General features: G+C 36.2%; 1 protein-coding gene across 1 annotated transcript in view; it reads right to left on the bottom strand.

The window, feature by feature from the left end:
- The window catches only part of LOC124635755, a 112,225-nt gene that overhangs the window by 79,326 nt on the left and 15,451 nt on the right, over window positions 1-17,448 (bottom strand). The window contains exons 4-9 of the mRNA XM_047171706.1: window positions 16,410-16,566; window positions 14,636-14,781; window positions 12,951-13,076; window positions 7,983-8,224; window positions 6,960-7,044; window positions 1,254-3,915 (exon numbers count right to left, since the gene is read on the bottom strand). Coding sequence (XP_047027662.1) covers window positions 1,254-3,915; window positions 6,960-7,044; window positions 7,983-8,224; window positions 12,951-13,076; window positions 14,636-14,781; window positions 16,410-16,566 — 3,418 coding nt within the window. The remainder of the gene's footprint in view (window positions 1-1,253; window positions 3,916-6,959; window positions 7,045-7,982; window positions 8,225-12,950; window positions 13,077-14,635; window positions 14,782-16,409; window positions 16,567-17,448) is intronic.

The raw sequence follows: 17,448 nt of genomic DNA on the forward strand, positions 1-17,448 counted from the left end.
CATTCTGATTGAACCCCTAAAAACGTAAGAAACGTGCCTATCGTCTTTGGAAGAAAAGGAAAATTCACCTATCATTCAGTCACCTGGCTGAAAAGTTTTAGAACAGAGAAGGAAATACATACTATAACACAATTCCAAACATAGAAAATATAGAATCCATATTCCTTCGTTTAGCGAAACTAGTCTATAAGAAAAATGGAGTTAATCATCATCTATGTTTATATTATAACGTGACAGCATACCGTGGCCGCCATTGTTAATTTTTATAATTTCCCGCCATCGCGTGACACCAACCATGGCATCGTGCAACAGGTCATCGGACAAAACATTAATTAATTATAAACCTGTTGTTTTTTGTAATTACTACGAACAACACTGAAATGCATGTTTCGGATTCATTATTCAAATTGATTTCACTAATCAGTTTAATTACGTGAATTTTATTTAGTGTGATTTTTAATGGACCGTAAGAGTTTATCGCATATAAAACAAAGTAAGACTCTGACAGTGAGCTGAGGTAGATTAATTCAAGAAGACTGACAGGCAAGAAATATTCGTTGAATTTTAAAAAATCCTCATAATAATGACAAGATAAAGACAACGATTATCCAGTTCCTTATTACAAAATACAAAGATGCTTTATAATATCGCGTTGCACATACGTTCACAACTGAATTAATCCCTTGATTGTGTTTAATTGCAAGTATTTTTCCCACAGCCAATTAGGTTCGTCCATATGACAGCGAAGCGATAAATATATCAATTAGTCCCTGTCTTTACTAACGAACGGCCATTGTTATGTCCGAGTTGCTTTAAAATTTTCGTCCTTATCGAGTTCAGTGCTTTTAATGAATTATTAATGATCGATATAAAACTCGATTTCTGCAAAGCATTACACATTAATTTTGTCCGAACAATCAATAATAATCGCTTTGTAGTGATTGTAAAAATTATTCAATGTCGTTTTACAATTACGCTGATTGACCTAATTGATAAAATTGAAAGGATTGGGAATAAAGAGGATTGGTACATAAAGAGTTCAGAGTAGAATAAGTAGAAATATAAAAGAATTGGTAACATTAACGTTTCTGATGTAACAAATAATTGACAGCAATAGATTTGATGAGCTTTACCGATAAGTCACAAAATAAAGTTTGTTAGTTTATAAGGGGAACAAAGTAAAAGGTGAGAAGAGAAGCGAATGTATAGAAAAAGAAGAGTTTGAATTTAATTATAAATAATGTGTCCCTTACCGAAACTTTGCTGTATTCGTGATGATGGTGCGCCAAAAGTAGAGGCGCACAGCTAGAGGCAGCACTGGACACGCTCAGCGCATCGCCTTCGCTCGTCCCCTCCGTCTCGTCCCAACGCCGTCGCCCCGACCCGCTGCGAACACCCCCGACCAATCCCGATTCCCGCTCAAGCGAAGCACAATCAAGCGACACATCTGCATCGGCCCTCGGAATACCACTATCATCCTCGCACTCAGACGACGAATTTTCAGATCCTTCTAAGCAGATACCACTCTCATATTTTGAAGAAGAAACCGATTTATCCTCATAAGTATTTTCCTCTACGATAACATCAATTTCAGGTTTAGAATTACTTCCAAATCTGAAAGAGTCACTGTGAACCCACGGCCGTTTTGCTGTGCTTACTTCTGATTTCACAGTTTCTGCATCAGAAACTTCCTCGTCCGAATGCAAGGTACCATCATCCGAATCATCTGAAGAGTCTTCCATACACGACTTGAATGACGCATCAGATTTGATAGTGACGTTAGAACTACAAGTGTGAAGTGACCATTGACCGGAATATTCCGAGGAGCTCGATTTCCTTACAGGCAAGTGCAAACCAGAAGCGTGAGATAGAGTAGAGGCGGTCGATGTTGAATGATCGTTTAATGATATCGCTTCTGCAATATCCTTTATTGAATAAGGACGTGCAGACGAAGACGATGAAAGAGTAGAGGGGTGAGACATTGTAGCGTAAACCGGGCTTTCTAACTCATTTTTCTTGTCAGTTAGATTTGAATTTCTCGCGATAATATCGTCAAGACTAACTACAGCATATGGTTCTTCTAAGTTGCTAGGCACCGATTTATTTTTCGGCAAGTTTGGTTTGGATGATGTCGAATAAGGAGATGAATCTAATGTTATATCTGGCGTTGAAATACTCTTTTTAATAGCAGAGAATTTAACGACTAAGTCAATAGGTGAATCACGCCTGTTTGAATGTAACGTGCAGGCTCCTGAATCACAGTAACACTTAAATGACGAAGAGACCATTTCACTTCTGTTTCTAAGTGCTTCAATATCAATGCTTACTTTTCCATCTTCAGCTTGATTAGTTTTTTCTAAAAGATCTTCAGCACTACTGTGAAATTTACGGGGTCTGGGCCTACAAAAGCAAATAGCTGTTTCAAAATAGCTGTCTCGTTTGTCGTTTGGAACTTTAGTAAACGGTGGCACATCGCTATAAAGAGTGTCTCTGTTGAAAATGTAAATAAACTCTTGGACTGTAGGTGCATTATAGATGCAGTGACCAGTACCTCTTATATGATAATGAGCTAAAGTTTCCGTCAAAAACGTATTGTTCCACTGGGGTAAGTCTCGAACTTTCACCGAATTTCTATCTACTTCAATGTTGGTAAACGTTTTATGTCTAAACAGAACTTTCTTATTACCAACTCTATCTGTTTTCTTATTTGGCAGGGTCCCAGTCATGGACAAGTACAAAGGCGTTTCTTCTGCATCACCGCTACAATCCACATTTTCTAATGCACTGGCCTCAGTCAAATCTGAAGAATCTGACGCATTTGACTGAGCTCTGGAGAGTTGAGATTTCGATGTGGAATACGAAGAAGCTTTACGAGGTCGAAAAGACTTTGATTTTTCAGATAGTAAAATATCCTCTAGATTAGTTTCATCGATCATCGAATCCGACGATACGCTGGAAGATCTACTATGAATAGAAGATTTTTCATCAAAACTCTCACAACTGAGTTTTTTCGAAATAAAAGTTCGTTTGACGGGCTCTGGTTTCTTTTCCTGAATGACCGATATATTTTCATACAAAACTTTCTTTTCAACTTCATCGAGTGGTTTTACTGGAATGTGAATTCGTGCAGCAGGTTTCGGTATAGTTTTAATCTCCATAACGACGTTTTCATAAATATTTTCAGTACTATTTGTTCCAGCCCTTACAGTTGGTCTCGGAGGAGGCTTTGGAAGGGATAATTTCTTTATACTACCACCAGTATTCGTTTTAGAAAACTCATATGGCTCGTAGCATTCATTCACTAAATTTGTAGATTCTGCTGACACGACAGATGTTACTGATCGTCTGTTATTTGTTTCCCTGGGTTCAAATATATTTAGTTTCATTGTACTATTAACAGCTTCATTAACGTTTAATTCTTTGTTACTTTTATGACAGTCTAATTCTGTTATTATCACAGAGTCGGGAATGGAACTTTCTGAATCGCTGAGTTCATTATTCTCCGATATATTAGGCAAAGATGTTTTAAATCCAGGACAACTCCTATTACTTCTGTTTACCGCAGAATCTCTGTTGAGTGTACCTAAACGATCAAGTGATATAGTGTCAAATTCATCATTACATACTATTTCACCAGATTCCTCCTTTTTCGACAACATTTTAAAGAATTTACTATTCCCAATAAGCAAGGTGTTTGAATTGCTTTTGTTATCCGTTTGTTTAGATTTATTAACATCGACTTCCGCTGAATTGTTAGAGATGTTAGGAGCTGAATTAAACTTGGCTTTCAGGCCCAAGCATTTTGAAGCAAGCTTTTTAACAAAACTTTGAGGGTGACTTTTGGTTAGAGACGATGATGATGGAGATAAAAAGCTTTCGTTATTGTTAGTATTTTTCTGGGTCTCTGTCGTTGTCCTGTAAAACACATAAAGCGACATAAAATAAAATAACTCATAAAACTAAGTTTAACTTAATTTAACATGATGTTATGATTTTTTGTTAAAACACCATTTACCACCACCAAAAGCACGAAAACATATAAAATTAAGAAATGAAAGAAAATATAAAATAATAAGTAAATTATATATATATAAAACAGGTTTATGTTTAAACGTATTCTATCGTGTTAACTCTACCAATCGGCAAGAAGTTGTTTTACTTGAGTTAGCTTTTTCTTTAAGAGACAGCTCATTTTAGAGTCCATTGTCGCCGCTTTGTCATGATCTGGTACATTAAAGTCTCCGTCTTCGAACTTGTGTAAGACCCTTCCTTCGTAGTCCGCGTTGTTGTCAACTACTTCATCCATTTGTTTATTACCGTATATGGACAAGTCATTTAAAGAAGTATAAATATCGTCCTTGTTTTTCATGGAAACATAAATATCCTCACAGCTGTAATAAACTAGTTGACTACCACCAAGCTGACCATTTAGCTTTCTTTGAACTTTGGCTTCCCTTTCAGGATCTTCGTGGCAATAACACGGCATTGGTTTTGCTTTTTGTTTTGTCTTAATAAAAGGGTGGTAATTTCCACGGTACGTTCGTGGGTTTAATTCATAAATATATGAATAATCGAGAGGCTCATAGAGGCATCCTAAATCACCTCTTGTATGAACGAGATCAGTTTTAATAGCTTCGACTGACAATGATTTACCATTCCCACCAATAGAATTCATAGTTACGTAGTCCTCTGGCAAAACTGTCGTACCTTGACGATTGATTTCAGTATTTGATAGTGGTTTAACATGTACTTCGGGTTTAGGTTTGATAAAAGCACCGATTGTTGCACTTCTGTGAAACGCTGAGGCACTGCCTTTCATAACCACGTAGTCGGATTTAACCTGATTGCAGTCAGTATCCGCTTCTTCGTCATATGACAATTTCCTATTAACATTTTCGTATATATTATCTTCAACGCAATTATTTGCATCTTTAACGCAATTATTTACATATATGGAGTCTGGTTCGTCGTCAACAGGTTCCGATACAAACTTTGAAACATAAGCTATAGGTCGTGGCGAAGGTTGTGGTTTCTTTTTTAAAATATTGGAATTGGATTCACTCTCATCTGGTGATCCTAAAGCCGGGCTCTTCTGATGGTGGTCCATAGTGTATCGCCTAATTTTTTCACCAAATACTCCGTGATCGTTTTGTGCCAAGTGTATAGTAGGGTTCGTTTCTTTTCTTTGCGGATCAGGGCTGGACTTCGCTATGTTTCGCTTCAGCATAAATTCAGAAATAAGTTGATTTTGATTTTCTAACAACTCAGTAGTACACGCGGTTTCAGATTTGATGGCGGTGCCTAAAATCTTAAGTTGTTTATTGCTTCTAGCTTTAAGGACGAAGCTTTCACTCCTTTCCCTTACATCTCCGTTATTGTGAGTGCTATTGACCAATCGCTTCTTGGCATGTAATCCTTTTAAACGTTGCTCTGGTGGTGGTGTTTTATTATAAGCGGGATTAATCACATGATGATTTTGATTTTTTTCATCATTGTTATTATTTGGGGAAGCATTTAGTTTAGGGCTAAGCATTTTAACAGTCGGTATATTGGTTCTAGAAGGAGACCTGTAAATTAAAATAGTTATTTCTGATACGTGTTTGAGTTTATATTGAATCACTTTGTAAATGTAAAAAAACCTACAGAAACTATTTGAAAGATTTTTCTTTAGAGATTTCATTAGGTTTAAATTTCATCCCTTTAGTAGTGGCGTCCACGGTTTTCCTAAAGCTGAAAGCGCTTATCCTTAAGTATTTAGCTCGCCATCAAAGGACGTCGGGGAGATATTTTTCTCGTGTCACACAAACATCTCACCTAGCTGTTTGCAGACAAAATCAAAGACACGGAAGATTTTAATGAAGCAACCGGCATTCAAAGTTTTTGTTTACAGTCCATTCTTTTGTAAAACATGTGATTATTTTTATTACGACGCGAGTATTTTACTTTGTAAATAAAATATGGTTTTGTTTGGGTTTTTATATTTATCTACATTCTTTATTATTCTAATGCCACTAATATTTTACTTAAAGTACGCCCCATTTACAAGTACAGTGATATTGCAATAACAATCCACATATCCAAAGGGCTAATATAGAACCCGATAGAACCGATTAGTCAATAGCTCGAACATTATCCTCTACAACACTAATAATTTTAATTACCATAATTCAGAAAAAAACTGTACACGAAACAAGGTACTAAGAAAGCAATCTTAGATCAAAGGAGACACGTCGTATGTCGTAATTGAGACGAGCCACTCCAATTAAAACTGGATGTTTTCAGGGAGTGTTCTTTAGAGTAATTGCTATACCTTTTGCGACCCCGCTTGGTAACCTCGGATCTGCGTTTACGAATCAACGAACAGATTTAAATAAAAAGAAATCGTGCGTGTTATATATATCAGAGAAGAAAGATACCCCTCACCCTGTTAATGGTTTTTGCGTAATGAGTTTAGATGTTATATGAATTGTGTACTTGTGTAGTTTCGTACAGTCGTAAGCAGAAATTACATAAACCTTCATTTTGGAATAGAATTCTGCATGCATCTTGTTTTTAACTTTTGGTATATTTTTTTCTGTTTACGACTGTACGTAAAATGCATTTAGGTTGTTTAACATCAATTTGATGTAGGTAATAATTTGTTTTTAACTTCAATCAAATTGACGTTTACAACAACAATATTACTCTCTTATTTTGTGCATCAAAACTGCAATTAATAAACAAATGGTATCTCTTTAATTATTATCTCATGTTTTTCGGTAATTGAAAGGTACATCAAATCTATTTTTACTTTAACCTATACTTCGATGATTATTTGATCCGTAACAGTCCTATTTCAGTTGACTGCCCTTTCAATACATTCGCATACCATTTGTTTACTTCTCTTTGTTACTACGAAACAAATCATCACTTCAATGATATTCAAATTTCAGCTTTAACAGTATAGGAATAAAACTCACATTACGGCGTCGGGACTGTAGTCTTGTACGGGGAACGGTGGTAATTCTTTGTCGCTGTCAAAATTGCCCATGAGGTTCTCATATTCTGTCAAAATGAACATTAATTGATATTGACGTAGTTAAAGAAAAAGAAACATAAAAAAAAAAACAATAGAAATCTACAGAGTTGTTATTAATGCCACTACTATTTTCTTTTAGCTGTTAGAAGAAGTTAAGTAGAACAATGAGCAATTATTAATATTTTAATTCTTCGAAAATCTGCATTTAAATAGTTGTGGCCTGCGATTCGAACGCCGGATCTTGTAACTGTAGGCATACTTTGCGAAATCAATTTATATAATTGTTATTAAGAAGTGCTAATAGTGTCATAAAACAGCTCAGTTATATTAGTTTATAATATTTTCATTAGAATGAAGGCTAAGAATTAAAATAATAAAGTAATAAATAACAATATAAAGCCCGATGTTAATAAATTAATCACAAAACCTCATACATAGTCATCAGTTTGATTAATTTCAGCGTTGGACCAAAACAATGGATTTTCCTGTAAGCTAATTTTAGTAATTAAAAGGCTACTGCAATTACATTATAGGACTATCCTCTAACAGACTACCAGGGTTTAGTAGAAACTATATTTAGAAAAGCAAGAAAACAATCTACTGCTTAGATTTTGGAAACAAATGCATTACTCATTTTATGTATTTTAAAATAGTATAATTTATTTATTGAATAGCAAAGGTCTCGTGTCACTGAGAAAATATTGTATTTATGAAATCATTTCATAATGAAATTGTCGAATGATTTTTCTCAGAACATGGTTATGACCATAGCTATTCGTCGTAAATTTATTTCCAACAAGGTTCAAATTAGTATTTTGTGTTAAATATTATGTTATATAAGTAACAGTAAATCTCTACGAGCATAATCACACAAATGCAATGCAATTTCGACTCTAAAACCGACGCAACAGTTGCGATTTTGCGCTTAATCTGTTAACACCAGGCGAATCGGGCGACAACATACCTGCTTCAAACATACCTCGTATGACTTTCCTGACTTTCACTGTCGCTTCTTCAGGGTACTCAGCGAGTAGGTCATATACGGTTTTACGGTTCGAGTCCTGAGCATGAAGGTCTGCGCCTTTGTTTAGGAGTATGCGGACCACTGAGGGTTTGCCGAAGCGAGCGGCTTCGTGTAGGGGAGTTCCACTGTGAGTTCGGACGTTGGGATCCATCCCGGCGTCTATGAGGGCTGTTACCACGTCCCTGGTGGGGGGGAAATAAGACTTTATTATCGTGCACATAAAGACTGTTATTGTTTGGTTATGATTAGGGCCATGAACTTTCTGTGTTGTTTTTACCAGTTTACTGAAGGAATCGTATCCGAAAGCGGCGCCGAAAATTTTATGTTTCGTCGTTTCAATATTAATTAAATGCCATTAGGTAATCGAACTACGTGCAGTTAATATTTGCACGTACAAATAATTAAGGACAAAGAAGAGATGCCATAAAACTTTCCATATTCATTGCTCGATTGGAGGAAAAATTAATTAATAAAAATTACGTAACAACGAAGTTTTACTACAACTATAAAATAGGACAAAAACCATTCGATATTCCGATTCGTGCATATTATAAATTGTAATTGAATACGAGTAGAACACGTAGATTTCACGTCGTACACATCGACATTCATAAACCAATCATTCATATTCATGGGGCTAACGAAGCCAGGACTGGACGCATAGAATTTCCAACAAAAGCGACTGATTTTTTATTTATGTATAAATGAATTGAACGATTGCACGCAATTTTTATTTTGCAAACAAAAAGCATGAATAATTTGTGTTTGAAATTAATTTTAAAGGGTTAAATGGGCAATCCAGATCAGGTATAAAAGCTAAAACCATGAGTTGTGTACTTCATAACTCAAATTTGAGCACGTAGGTAAATGTCGGTCCTGCGCCTGATCTCTCTCCGGTCGTGTCAGATTGCCGTCCCATCGGACTATAAGAGTGAAGGAATAGTAAGTGCACCTGTGTCAGCGCAAATGCTTGTGCACTATAATATGTTCTGCGCAGTTGGCTAATCTCCTTATATAAGAACAACCGCCGTAGCCAATATTCATTCTTATCATAATTGGCATTCATATCAGCAATTCAAATTCCCGAAATTTTAGACACAAAAGTGAAACTGAATCTGAATCATAATTACGTGTTAATATTTTACATACTCTGAGGTAAATGAATAAAATATGAACGTCATGTTAGCAAGGAGTAACTCTTTTATAACGATTTTAATACAGCATAATTTTACTAAATATATTTAGAAGTCTAAAAGACGTCGTCTGAGTGTAGTATGTCATATAGGGAAGCGATTTTCTGTGCCAAATATTAGCTAAGACTAGTTTATTAAACTGAAAGAAAACCGAAAAGAAAAAAGGAGTTCAATTCTAGAAGTTTTCATCGAACAAATTTTCTGTGTTTTTCCTTATTATGACTAAGCTTCAACATACTTGAATACTTCAAAATACATCATAATTGATAACCTTCTCCTTTTAGGGAAGTCAGTTAAAAACGAGCTGACCATTATAGTTCGGCCATTCAGAGAATGCGTTCCTGACACGTCGCGATTGAACTGACGACGTAATAACATTCATTGATTATTGATATAATAATGTTGTTTTAATGCTCCTCAATTGTTAAAACGGTAAACAACCAGCAAAAATATTTTTATCGTAACTGCAACGCCATTGCAAAGTTACGTCGTCAGTTCAATCGCGACGTGTCAGGAACGCATTCTCTGAATGGCCGAACTATAGACCTTGTGACATAATTAATACTCATCATCATAATTTCGTATTAGACCACTAATAATACCTACCTATGTAGGTACAGCAGACCGCACATCAGTGGTAACTATCATGCACCTTAACTCAATAATAATAAGTACGATTTTCGTATAAAACTGTTACCACTGACCTGAAGTTGACTGTACTTCAAATGCAGCGAGCGAACAATATCAAAGGTTTGCCATACTGTGCGACGTAACCACAAATAGACGTAAGTACGTACCTACAACGTACATATGTATGTATTATCGGGGGCACTGACCACCACTAGGTATCTTTTTGCTTATTCATTAGTAAAAAAATGCCTTCTTGCTTTGCCCTGACTTATTTATTTCATTTATACATACTTTATTGCACTTAGATACCTACAAAAAGTTGATGTACAAAGTAGAGCATAACCATGATATGGGTTCTTTTACAGCAAACCTTAGAGTGATAGAGAGATTTGATAGAGAAGGAAATCAAAATAGCGCAACAATTTAATATGAGATAAATACTAAGCTACAAAGAAGGTGAATAACATAATACATAAAATATGAGGTACCTATAATAAAATAATAAGTCATGTTGATAGACGAAAATATGCTTTTCTGAGGGTTAAATTAAATAAACGATATTATGCTTTCCTAACGATTTTCTTTGCAAGCGCCGTAGGTATAAAGGCAAAAATTCACCAGTGGTCAGGCTAAAAGGACCACGATAATACGGTAGACTGCACATCAGTGGTAACTGTCATGCACCTTAACTCAATAGTAATAAGTAGGTACGATTTTCCTTTAAAACTGTTACCACTGACCTGAAGTTGACTGTACATATTATGTGCGTACATTGGGCCGATAGCTATTGTGTTATTGTTTTGCATAGCTTCTAGACGCAAAACAACGGTGTCAATTGTGTAAGGATTCGCACGTAGACCAAGTTCCATATTGATTTGACCGTTAAGTTGAAGTTTACAGACGTAAGATAAATGGCACGCTTGGATCTTTTAGAAAAACATTTAATCATGACGCAGTTTCAAGTATTTAGTAAATCTACTACATTGAATTATATATTCCACATCAGAGGCCGTCAGGTGGATTTGAGAAAACTGACAATAGGGCTTGCTGGGTGATTAAACCTGCAGCTCACTCAAAAAGAAGAAAATGTAATAATTAATTTCTAACTTGATAACAAGCAAAATATTTTCGACTTGAACTTTCATATTTGCCGATTTGTTAAAATTACTCTTGTTTCAGCAATTGCTCAAAGATTAGTAGCGCCATTAGATTTTTCTTTAAAATTAAATCGCTATTTCTCATAGCATAGAACGTTCAAATCAGCAGTCACAAGGTGGGGACCGCATGCCGCGTGCTGCCAATTTAACCCTTCGACAGGGCGCGCAAAATTGATACACTGGGTTACATGAACACTGAAGTATCAGTAGGACGATACGGCACATTTATTTCTATTTATTTTATTTACTCTTTCATTTCAGGCAACCCATAAAAATACTATACATAAAATAATTAACAAGTGCAGCGCTTTTCTTCTTATGTTCATTGTTTGTTCTGTCCTTAGATTTATTTGTGTGTGTTTGTTTCCTGCGTCATTCGTGTGTAAAATAAATGGTTTTTCTTTCTTTCTTTCTTCTTAAAATAATAACTACAAACTAATTAAATTGCTTTACTTTGATAATGTTTAAGTGCTTAGGCCTCATAGGTGTTTTCTAAATACAAAATTTTCTGAACTAGGATATTGATGAAGGTACCTACTACCTATGTATCTAGAAATTGGACTAGCTACTACTAACTGTATTATTTTACTCGAAGAACATGTATGGTCTCTATCAAGGAAGGATGACGGGCGTCTAGCTGTCTGAGCTTACAACAATGGCAGGTGAATAAGGAAAAACAGTTGAATTCATTATGACCCAACCGCATAATTAAATGAGTGTGTTGGTATTGTAACACGAATTTTAACTCGTTCATGGTGCATGTTCCGAGGTCCTCAAGGAAGATTTCTGGTCGCGAGGTGTTGTGTACCGTCGGTTTCGTGGCCGGCTACGTGACACCAGTCAACGAAACTCGACGACACATCGTGTGCAGTTTTAAGATTATTTGTTATGTATTTATAGTATGTTTAAGTTTTCATAGATGTATAGTATTGTATATATCAATATGGATAATTTTATGTAATACTTTAAAAGTATTGTGTATGATATATGTATTTTTATGGGCCCTAGTTGCTTGAAATAAAGGATTAAATATAAAAAAAAAATTGCACTTGTGAACCCTCTTATATTCATAAACCAAAGAAAGTTGGTAAATGAGCAGAGTATGCTCAAATATACCGCATCCATTTTATTTTGGCAGCGGGTGCGTAAACAAGCACGAAAGCTATCGACGCGTTATAACGAACGAATGAATATGAATATGAAGCAATTGCCGCGCCTTCGTATTAACATAATATTCATAAATAATACTACCTCCTATGTAACAGCTGAGACGATTATTGTAAATACTTTCTTATGTAAACTAGTGACGACACACAACTTGGAGCTATTGGTAGTTAGATAAGAATATATAGTACTAGCTTCTGCCAGCGGTTTCACCCGCATCCCGTACTGGGATAAAAAGTAGCCTATAGCCTTCCTCGATAAATGGGCTATCTAACACTGAAAGAAATTTTCAAATCAGACCAGTAGTTCCTGAGATTAGCGCGTTCAAACAAACAAACAAACAAACTCTTCAGCTTTATAATATTAGTATAGATTTGTGCATTCAAAACGTCACTGCAAACGTTTCTTTTTATACGCGAGCAATTTTGATACCTGCATTATCCAAATTCAAACCTTTTTCTGTGATCTTTAAGGTTCATAATAAGTACTAAGAAGTGATTAACAGCTGAGGCGATTATTTTAAATGCTTTCTTATGTAATAGATTGAACACAAGAGACAACACTATTCGAAAGTTACGTAAGTAAGAAGACAATGTATTTGTGCATTCAGAACACTGGTAGAATAAATTCAAAATGCAAACGTTTCTTTTTATAGGCGATCAATCTTGATACTAGCATTTACAAAATTCAGACCTACTCCCATAAACTTAAGGTTCATAATTACATGTTTTAAGCGGTGATTTACTTGCATGATATGTACTTACTTTCTCCCAGTTTTGCTGGCTCTGTGCAATGGTGTTGTTGTGAAGACCACATCCCGGCAGTTGGCGTGTCTGTACTGATCAACTAAATGCGGACGCACTTTCAATAGGTGCTGTACCACCGCCAACCTACGAGGAAAGTTTAAAAGTCAATACATAAGATATTTTTGGGCACAAACTCAAACTCAAAAAGGTTTATTCAAATTAGGCTGATAAATCAGCACTTTTCGAACGTCATAAACAAAAGACAGCCCCCAAAACGCCCGCCCTTCACCACTTCCTATATGTTTTTGCTGGGAAGAAGAAGTGGCGCAACAAACTCCCCAGCAACACATATCTGTCTGTTAGGTTGGAAGAACCAGAATTTATACAAAACAAGTCAAATAAAATAAAAATATCATTATCACGTGATAGCCATTAGACGTTTTGTCAATTTCTTGAGGATGTTTGACGAAAATCTGTCATGTATTCAATAAGTTACTTCACGTAATTGTGATGTCAATCTAAAAGTAATTTTTAGTCCTCTTTAAGGACTAGACTTTTGAGAACTATTTGTTTATTTAGTTCTTGTTTCTGGGATAAAGTTTGAAGTAAATCAAGCGTCAACCAAGTGAAAAAGTCGCCAAAGTCTGACGGCCTTATCACACTAGCGGATTGCGGGTGGCTGTAAAGCAGAACGGATGCTGTGCAAATATGTTAAGGCCCTTAAGCTTTGGTTTCCTAGGAAAGCGGTGCCGTCATATAGCGGCCGTAATATTACGGGCGCAAATAGACGGTCGTCTTTACGGTGATGACATGTGGAAAGTTCCACGGCCGTTTTAACACACCGTCACATCATTAGGCTGTTCTTAAATAAGATAAATGTAGCTAATTAAGTACTGTAATGTAAAATGAAAATTAAATTATTATAAACATTTAATATTTCTCCAATTTCACGCCACCGATTCTGTTTTAGTTGACTTTTTCTATAATCTTTACATTTTATATTATATATTTCTTCGTGGTAACGAACGAAATCTATTAAAATTTCGTCGTCCTCACTGCTCCAAGAGTTGGAACTCATTTTTGACGTTGTTCCGAAAAAAAAACACAGATACGTATTAAAAAAGCTTCACCGCTTTCAATAAAACGTTCACCAAACTATTTGACACCGTCAAGTCGGCCGTCATGCAAATGGCGGCACCGCTTTTTGAAGTTACGGTGTCAGTTACCGCTCTCCAGGAAACCGCCCCATTTTGTTTACATAGACAACGTTCTAGTGACGTCATTCACCGCTTTATTACGGCCGCTATATGACGGCACCGCTTTCCTAGGAAACCCAAGCTTTAGATTGTGCAGAATTTTTCATTGGTTATTGGTTAAAATTAGAAAGCACACATGCACTCTATGTATATTTATATTGTACAAAGCAGCCCGTAGTCTGGAAGTTGGTGGTTGATTCACCCGTGCATCGGAGAGCACGTAAATGTCGGTCCTACTCCTGATCTCTTTCCGGTCGTGTCGGATTGCCGTCCCATCGGGCCATTAAAGTAAAGGAATAGGAAGTGCACCTGTGTCTGCGCAAATGCTCGTGCACTATAATATGTCCTGCGCAGCTGGCTGATCTCCTTAAATGAGAAGAGGCGCCGTGGCTGAAATCGGCCGTAGACGCCATTATTATTTATTATTACCTATATTGGAAATCTTACCTGCCATACTGAGCAGCGAGATCCAAAGGGCTTTCATCGTTATTGTTCTTGATGGTCACATCAGCGCCTAGAGACACCAGTTGAGCCACCACATTCACGAAGCCGAACTGGGCTGCTATCAGTAGTGCTGTTTCGTGGGCTGATGTCTGGGAGAAAAATAATCTGGTTATTTTTGCGAATAGGGTTTCTTCTAAACTGCATAAGTTCAAAAATAGGTACATATTAGCTGGACAAATTAGAATCTGACTGCCAACCTATTGCAGACTGTGTCTGTGTGTGTAGTAGTAGTATATCTGTATATGACACTCTTCGTATCCAGAATAAACCCTTCCCTAAAGACTATCGACCCCTATGTTCGACTACACTGAGACAAAAGCGCAGTATCTTGGAGCTAGTAAACTATTACAGCAGTTCATAATAGGTACAAAATAAGACACTGCCATTTTAAGACGAGATGCTTACTATGAAGGAATCTATAGTTTTAAAAGCTTGGTCTAAACTTGATCCATATAAAAACTTATTAGTGTAGGTACAAGGAAAGATCTACAAATTCATTTCAAGAATGCTAAAACTATTGCAAATCGTGTCCAACACGGCCTTTTACTTGGCTATATCTTATCCGTATTCAAATGTCGACGCCCCAGCACTGACCGGTTCTTAGTAAGGTAAGTCACCGGTTCCCAAGCTAGTCCTATTTAAACAAATATTAGTTATTGTACTAGAAGCATTGTTGTACAAGCAATTAAATTATCTTGATATATTTTGGGCTATTGTAAGCGTTTAGAGTTTACTCTGTAATATTTTATTGAAGAGATATTTAGGCTCTTAGATTTCCACTGAATCAAAGGTGATACAATTCAGCAACCAAGTTCAAAATAATCAAAATTTATTGAATTAAGCAAAAAACTGAAATAAGATTCAGATACGATGCTGCAATTATCCAATGATGGTAATGAATTGTTACATTACATATTTTATTTATATAACTCTTATCATGTTACAGTTTATTAATACTCATAAGGCAGAAAGTTTTAACATTATTCATCTCTTATATTAGAGGAAAGTTATGTTTATCAACAATGCATTCTACCAAAAGAATGGCCTTACATAACTAGTCGAAAGTTTGTTCAAGGAAGGATGTCCACATTTTTAGGAATAATTATTTACTGTATTATATATTATGTCTATACTTTCGTAGGTTTTCCCTAAGTCCATAATTCAAGGTTGCCTACAGGTAACACTTTGGATGAGGTATGTTTCAAAGCAGGTATGCGTAGGGTGTTGAAAATCACACACATACCTATATAGGTAAAGGACTAAACTCTGACGTAATCAACATTCCTGGAATGTTCTGGAACTTAGTAACGCAAGGTCAAGCGGGTGAAATAGGAGACGGTTGTAGAATAGACCTCAGATATTTTAAATTAGTTTGGACACACTTATGTAGAATTTCGACTTGGAGCTCACATTTTAATATTAATGATTGATAGACGTTTAACTCATGAAAGCAGCTGAGCCCTAATTTTTATGTATGTCAATATACCTACAAGCACATAGTCTTTCATGTGCATTTACACAAGTAAGGGCCCGCTTGCGTGTTGTAAAATATCTACAACTGTCTTCCCTCTTTGGATCATAGTAAAACTTCGACATTTTTACAAGAACGCATTCGCAAAAACTGTATTACTCTCCGCTGCGCTGTCCAATTTTATACACTCCTATTGCCTATAAACAGGAGATTCAGAATGTTCCAGAAGCTTTAGCAACGACTTACCAGCTGATCAATGTTGACGGAAGGGTTCTTGTGAGTGAGGACCATCCAGCAGACTTCTGTGTCACCGTTGAATGCGGCCAGGTGAAGAGGCGTGGCGCCTTTCTTGTCCACCATGCATGGTGACGCCCCTGCTGCCAATAGGACGCGGACTATGTCTCTATAAAAAATGGCATAGGGTTAATATGCTGATGAGGTGTAACTGTGTAACTGTGTAACATAAAAAGAAAAAATACATCTTTTAAAATCATTTTATTATTACATCTTCTTTGGGTGGCCGACAGAAGTTATGTAGGCTGCTTAAAGAGAAGAGAAACGACTGGTGGAAGGTATGGTATGCGTAATTTTGCGCTGACCTCAAAGACCCAGCTTGAATGAGACAGCATCTATATTTTAGTTTTGAAACCTATAACAATATTCGTGAAAACGACTTCTAAAACACGAGTTTATTGGCACATTTTGAGATATACAGGATACTGTCCGTACACTTTCGAAGTAAGTAATAGGGCATGTAGTGCGTAAAACGCGAGTCTTCTCATTTCCTCGCCATATTTTCCTTGACCGTATATTTTGAAAGGCACAAACTTTTGGTATCGTAAATTAATTATGTAAAATAGCAAAAGGTAAAATAGTGCCTACTTTCAATTCATTTTTATTAATTGGCAATATTACATGGATGACACCATTTCCAAATCAGTGTCATATTTAAAATTTTAATTATTGTATCCTGTTTACGAGTAAAACCATTTGAACCAGTAAGTGATTCATATTATATTGCCTAGTTTTCCTGCTAGGGCATTTCGTTAGTGTACCCAATTTGCCTCACAAATTATAAGCATAGCCATCTGAGGGCACGGCAGTGCCCCAGCCAAGACTCGAGCAAAGCGGGCACGGCCGTACCATCTTTTCTCGAAGCGTTTCGCGGCTATTTCAGCCCCCTGTATCTTCCATGTGAACAAAGCTAGGAGTTTAGGTTTTCGATGATCAAGAGTAAGTATTAGAACAAGCTCAGTCTCAAAATTACAAGACATTTGAATAAATA

The sequence above is a fragment of the Helicoverpa zea genome, chromosome 13 (genome assembly GCF_022581195.2).
Source record: "Helicoverpa zea isolate HzStark_Cry1AcR chromosome 13, ilHelZeax1.1, whole genome shotgun sequence".
Taxonomy (NCBI): Eukaryota; Metazoa; Arthropoda; class Insecta; order Lepidoptera; family Noctuidae; genus Helicoverpa; species Helicoverpa zea.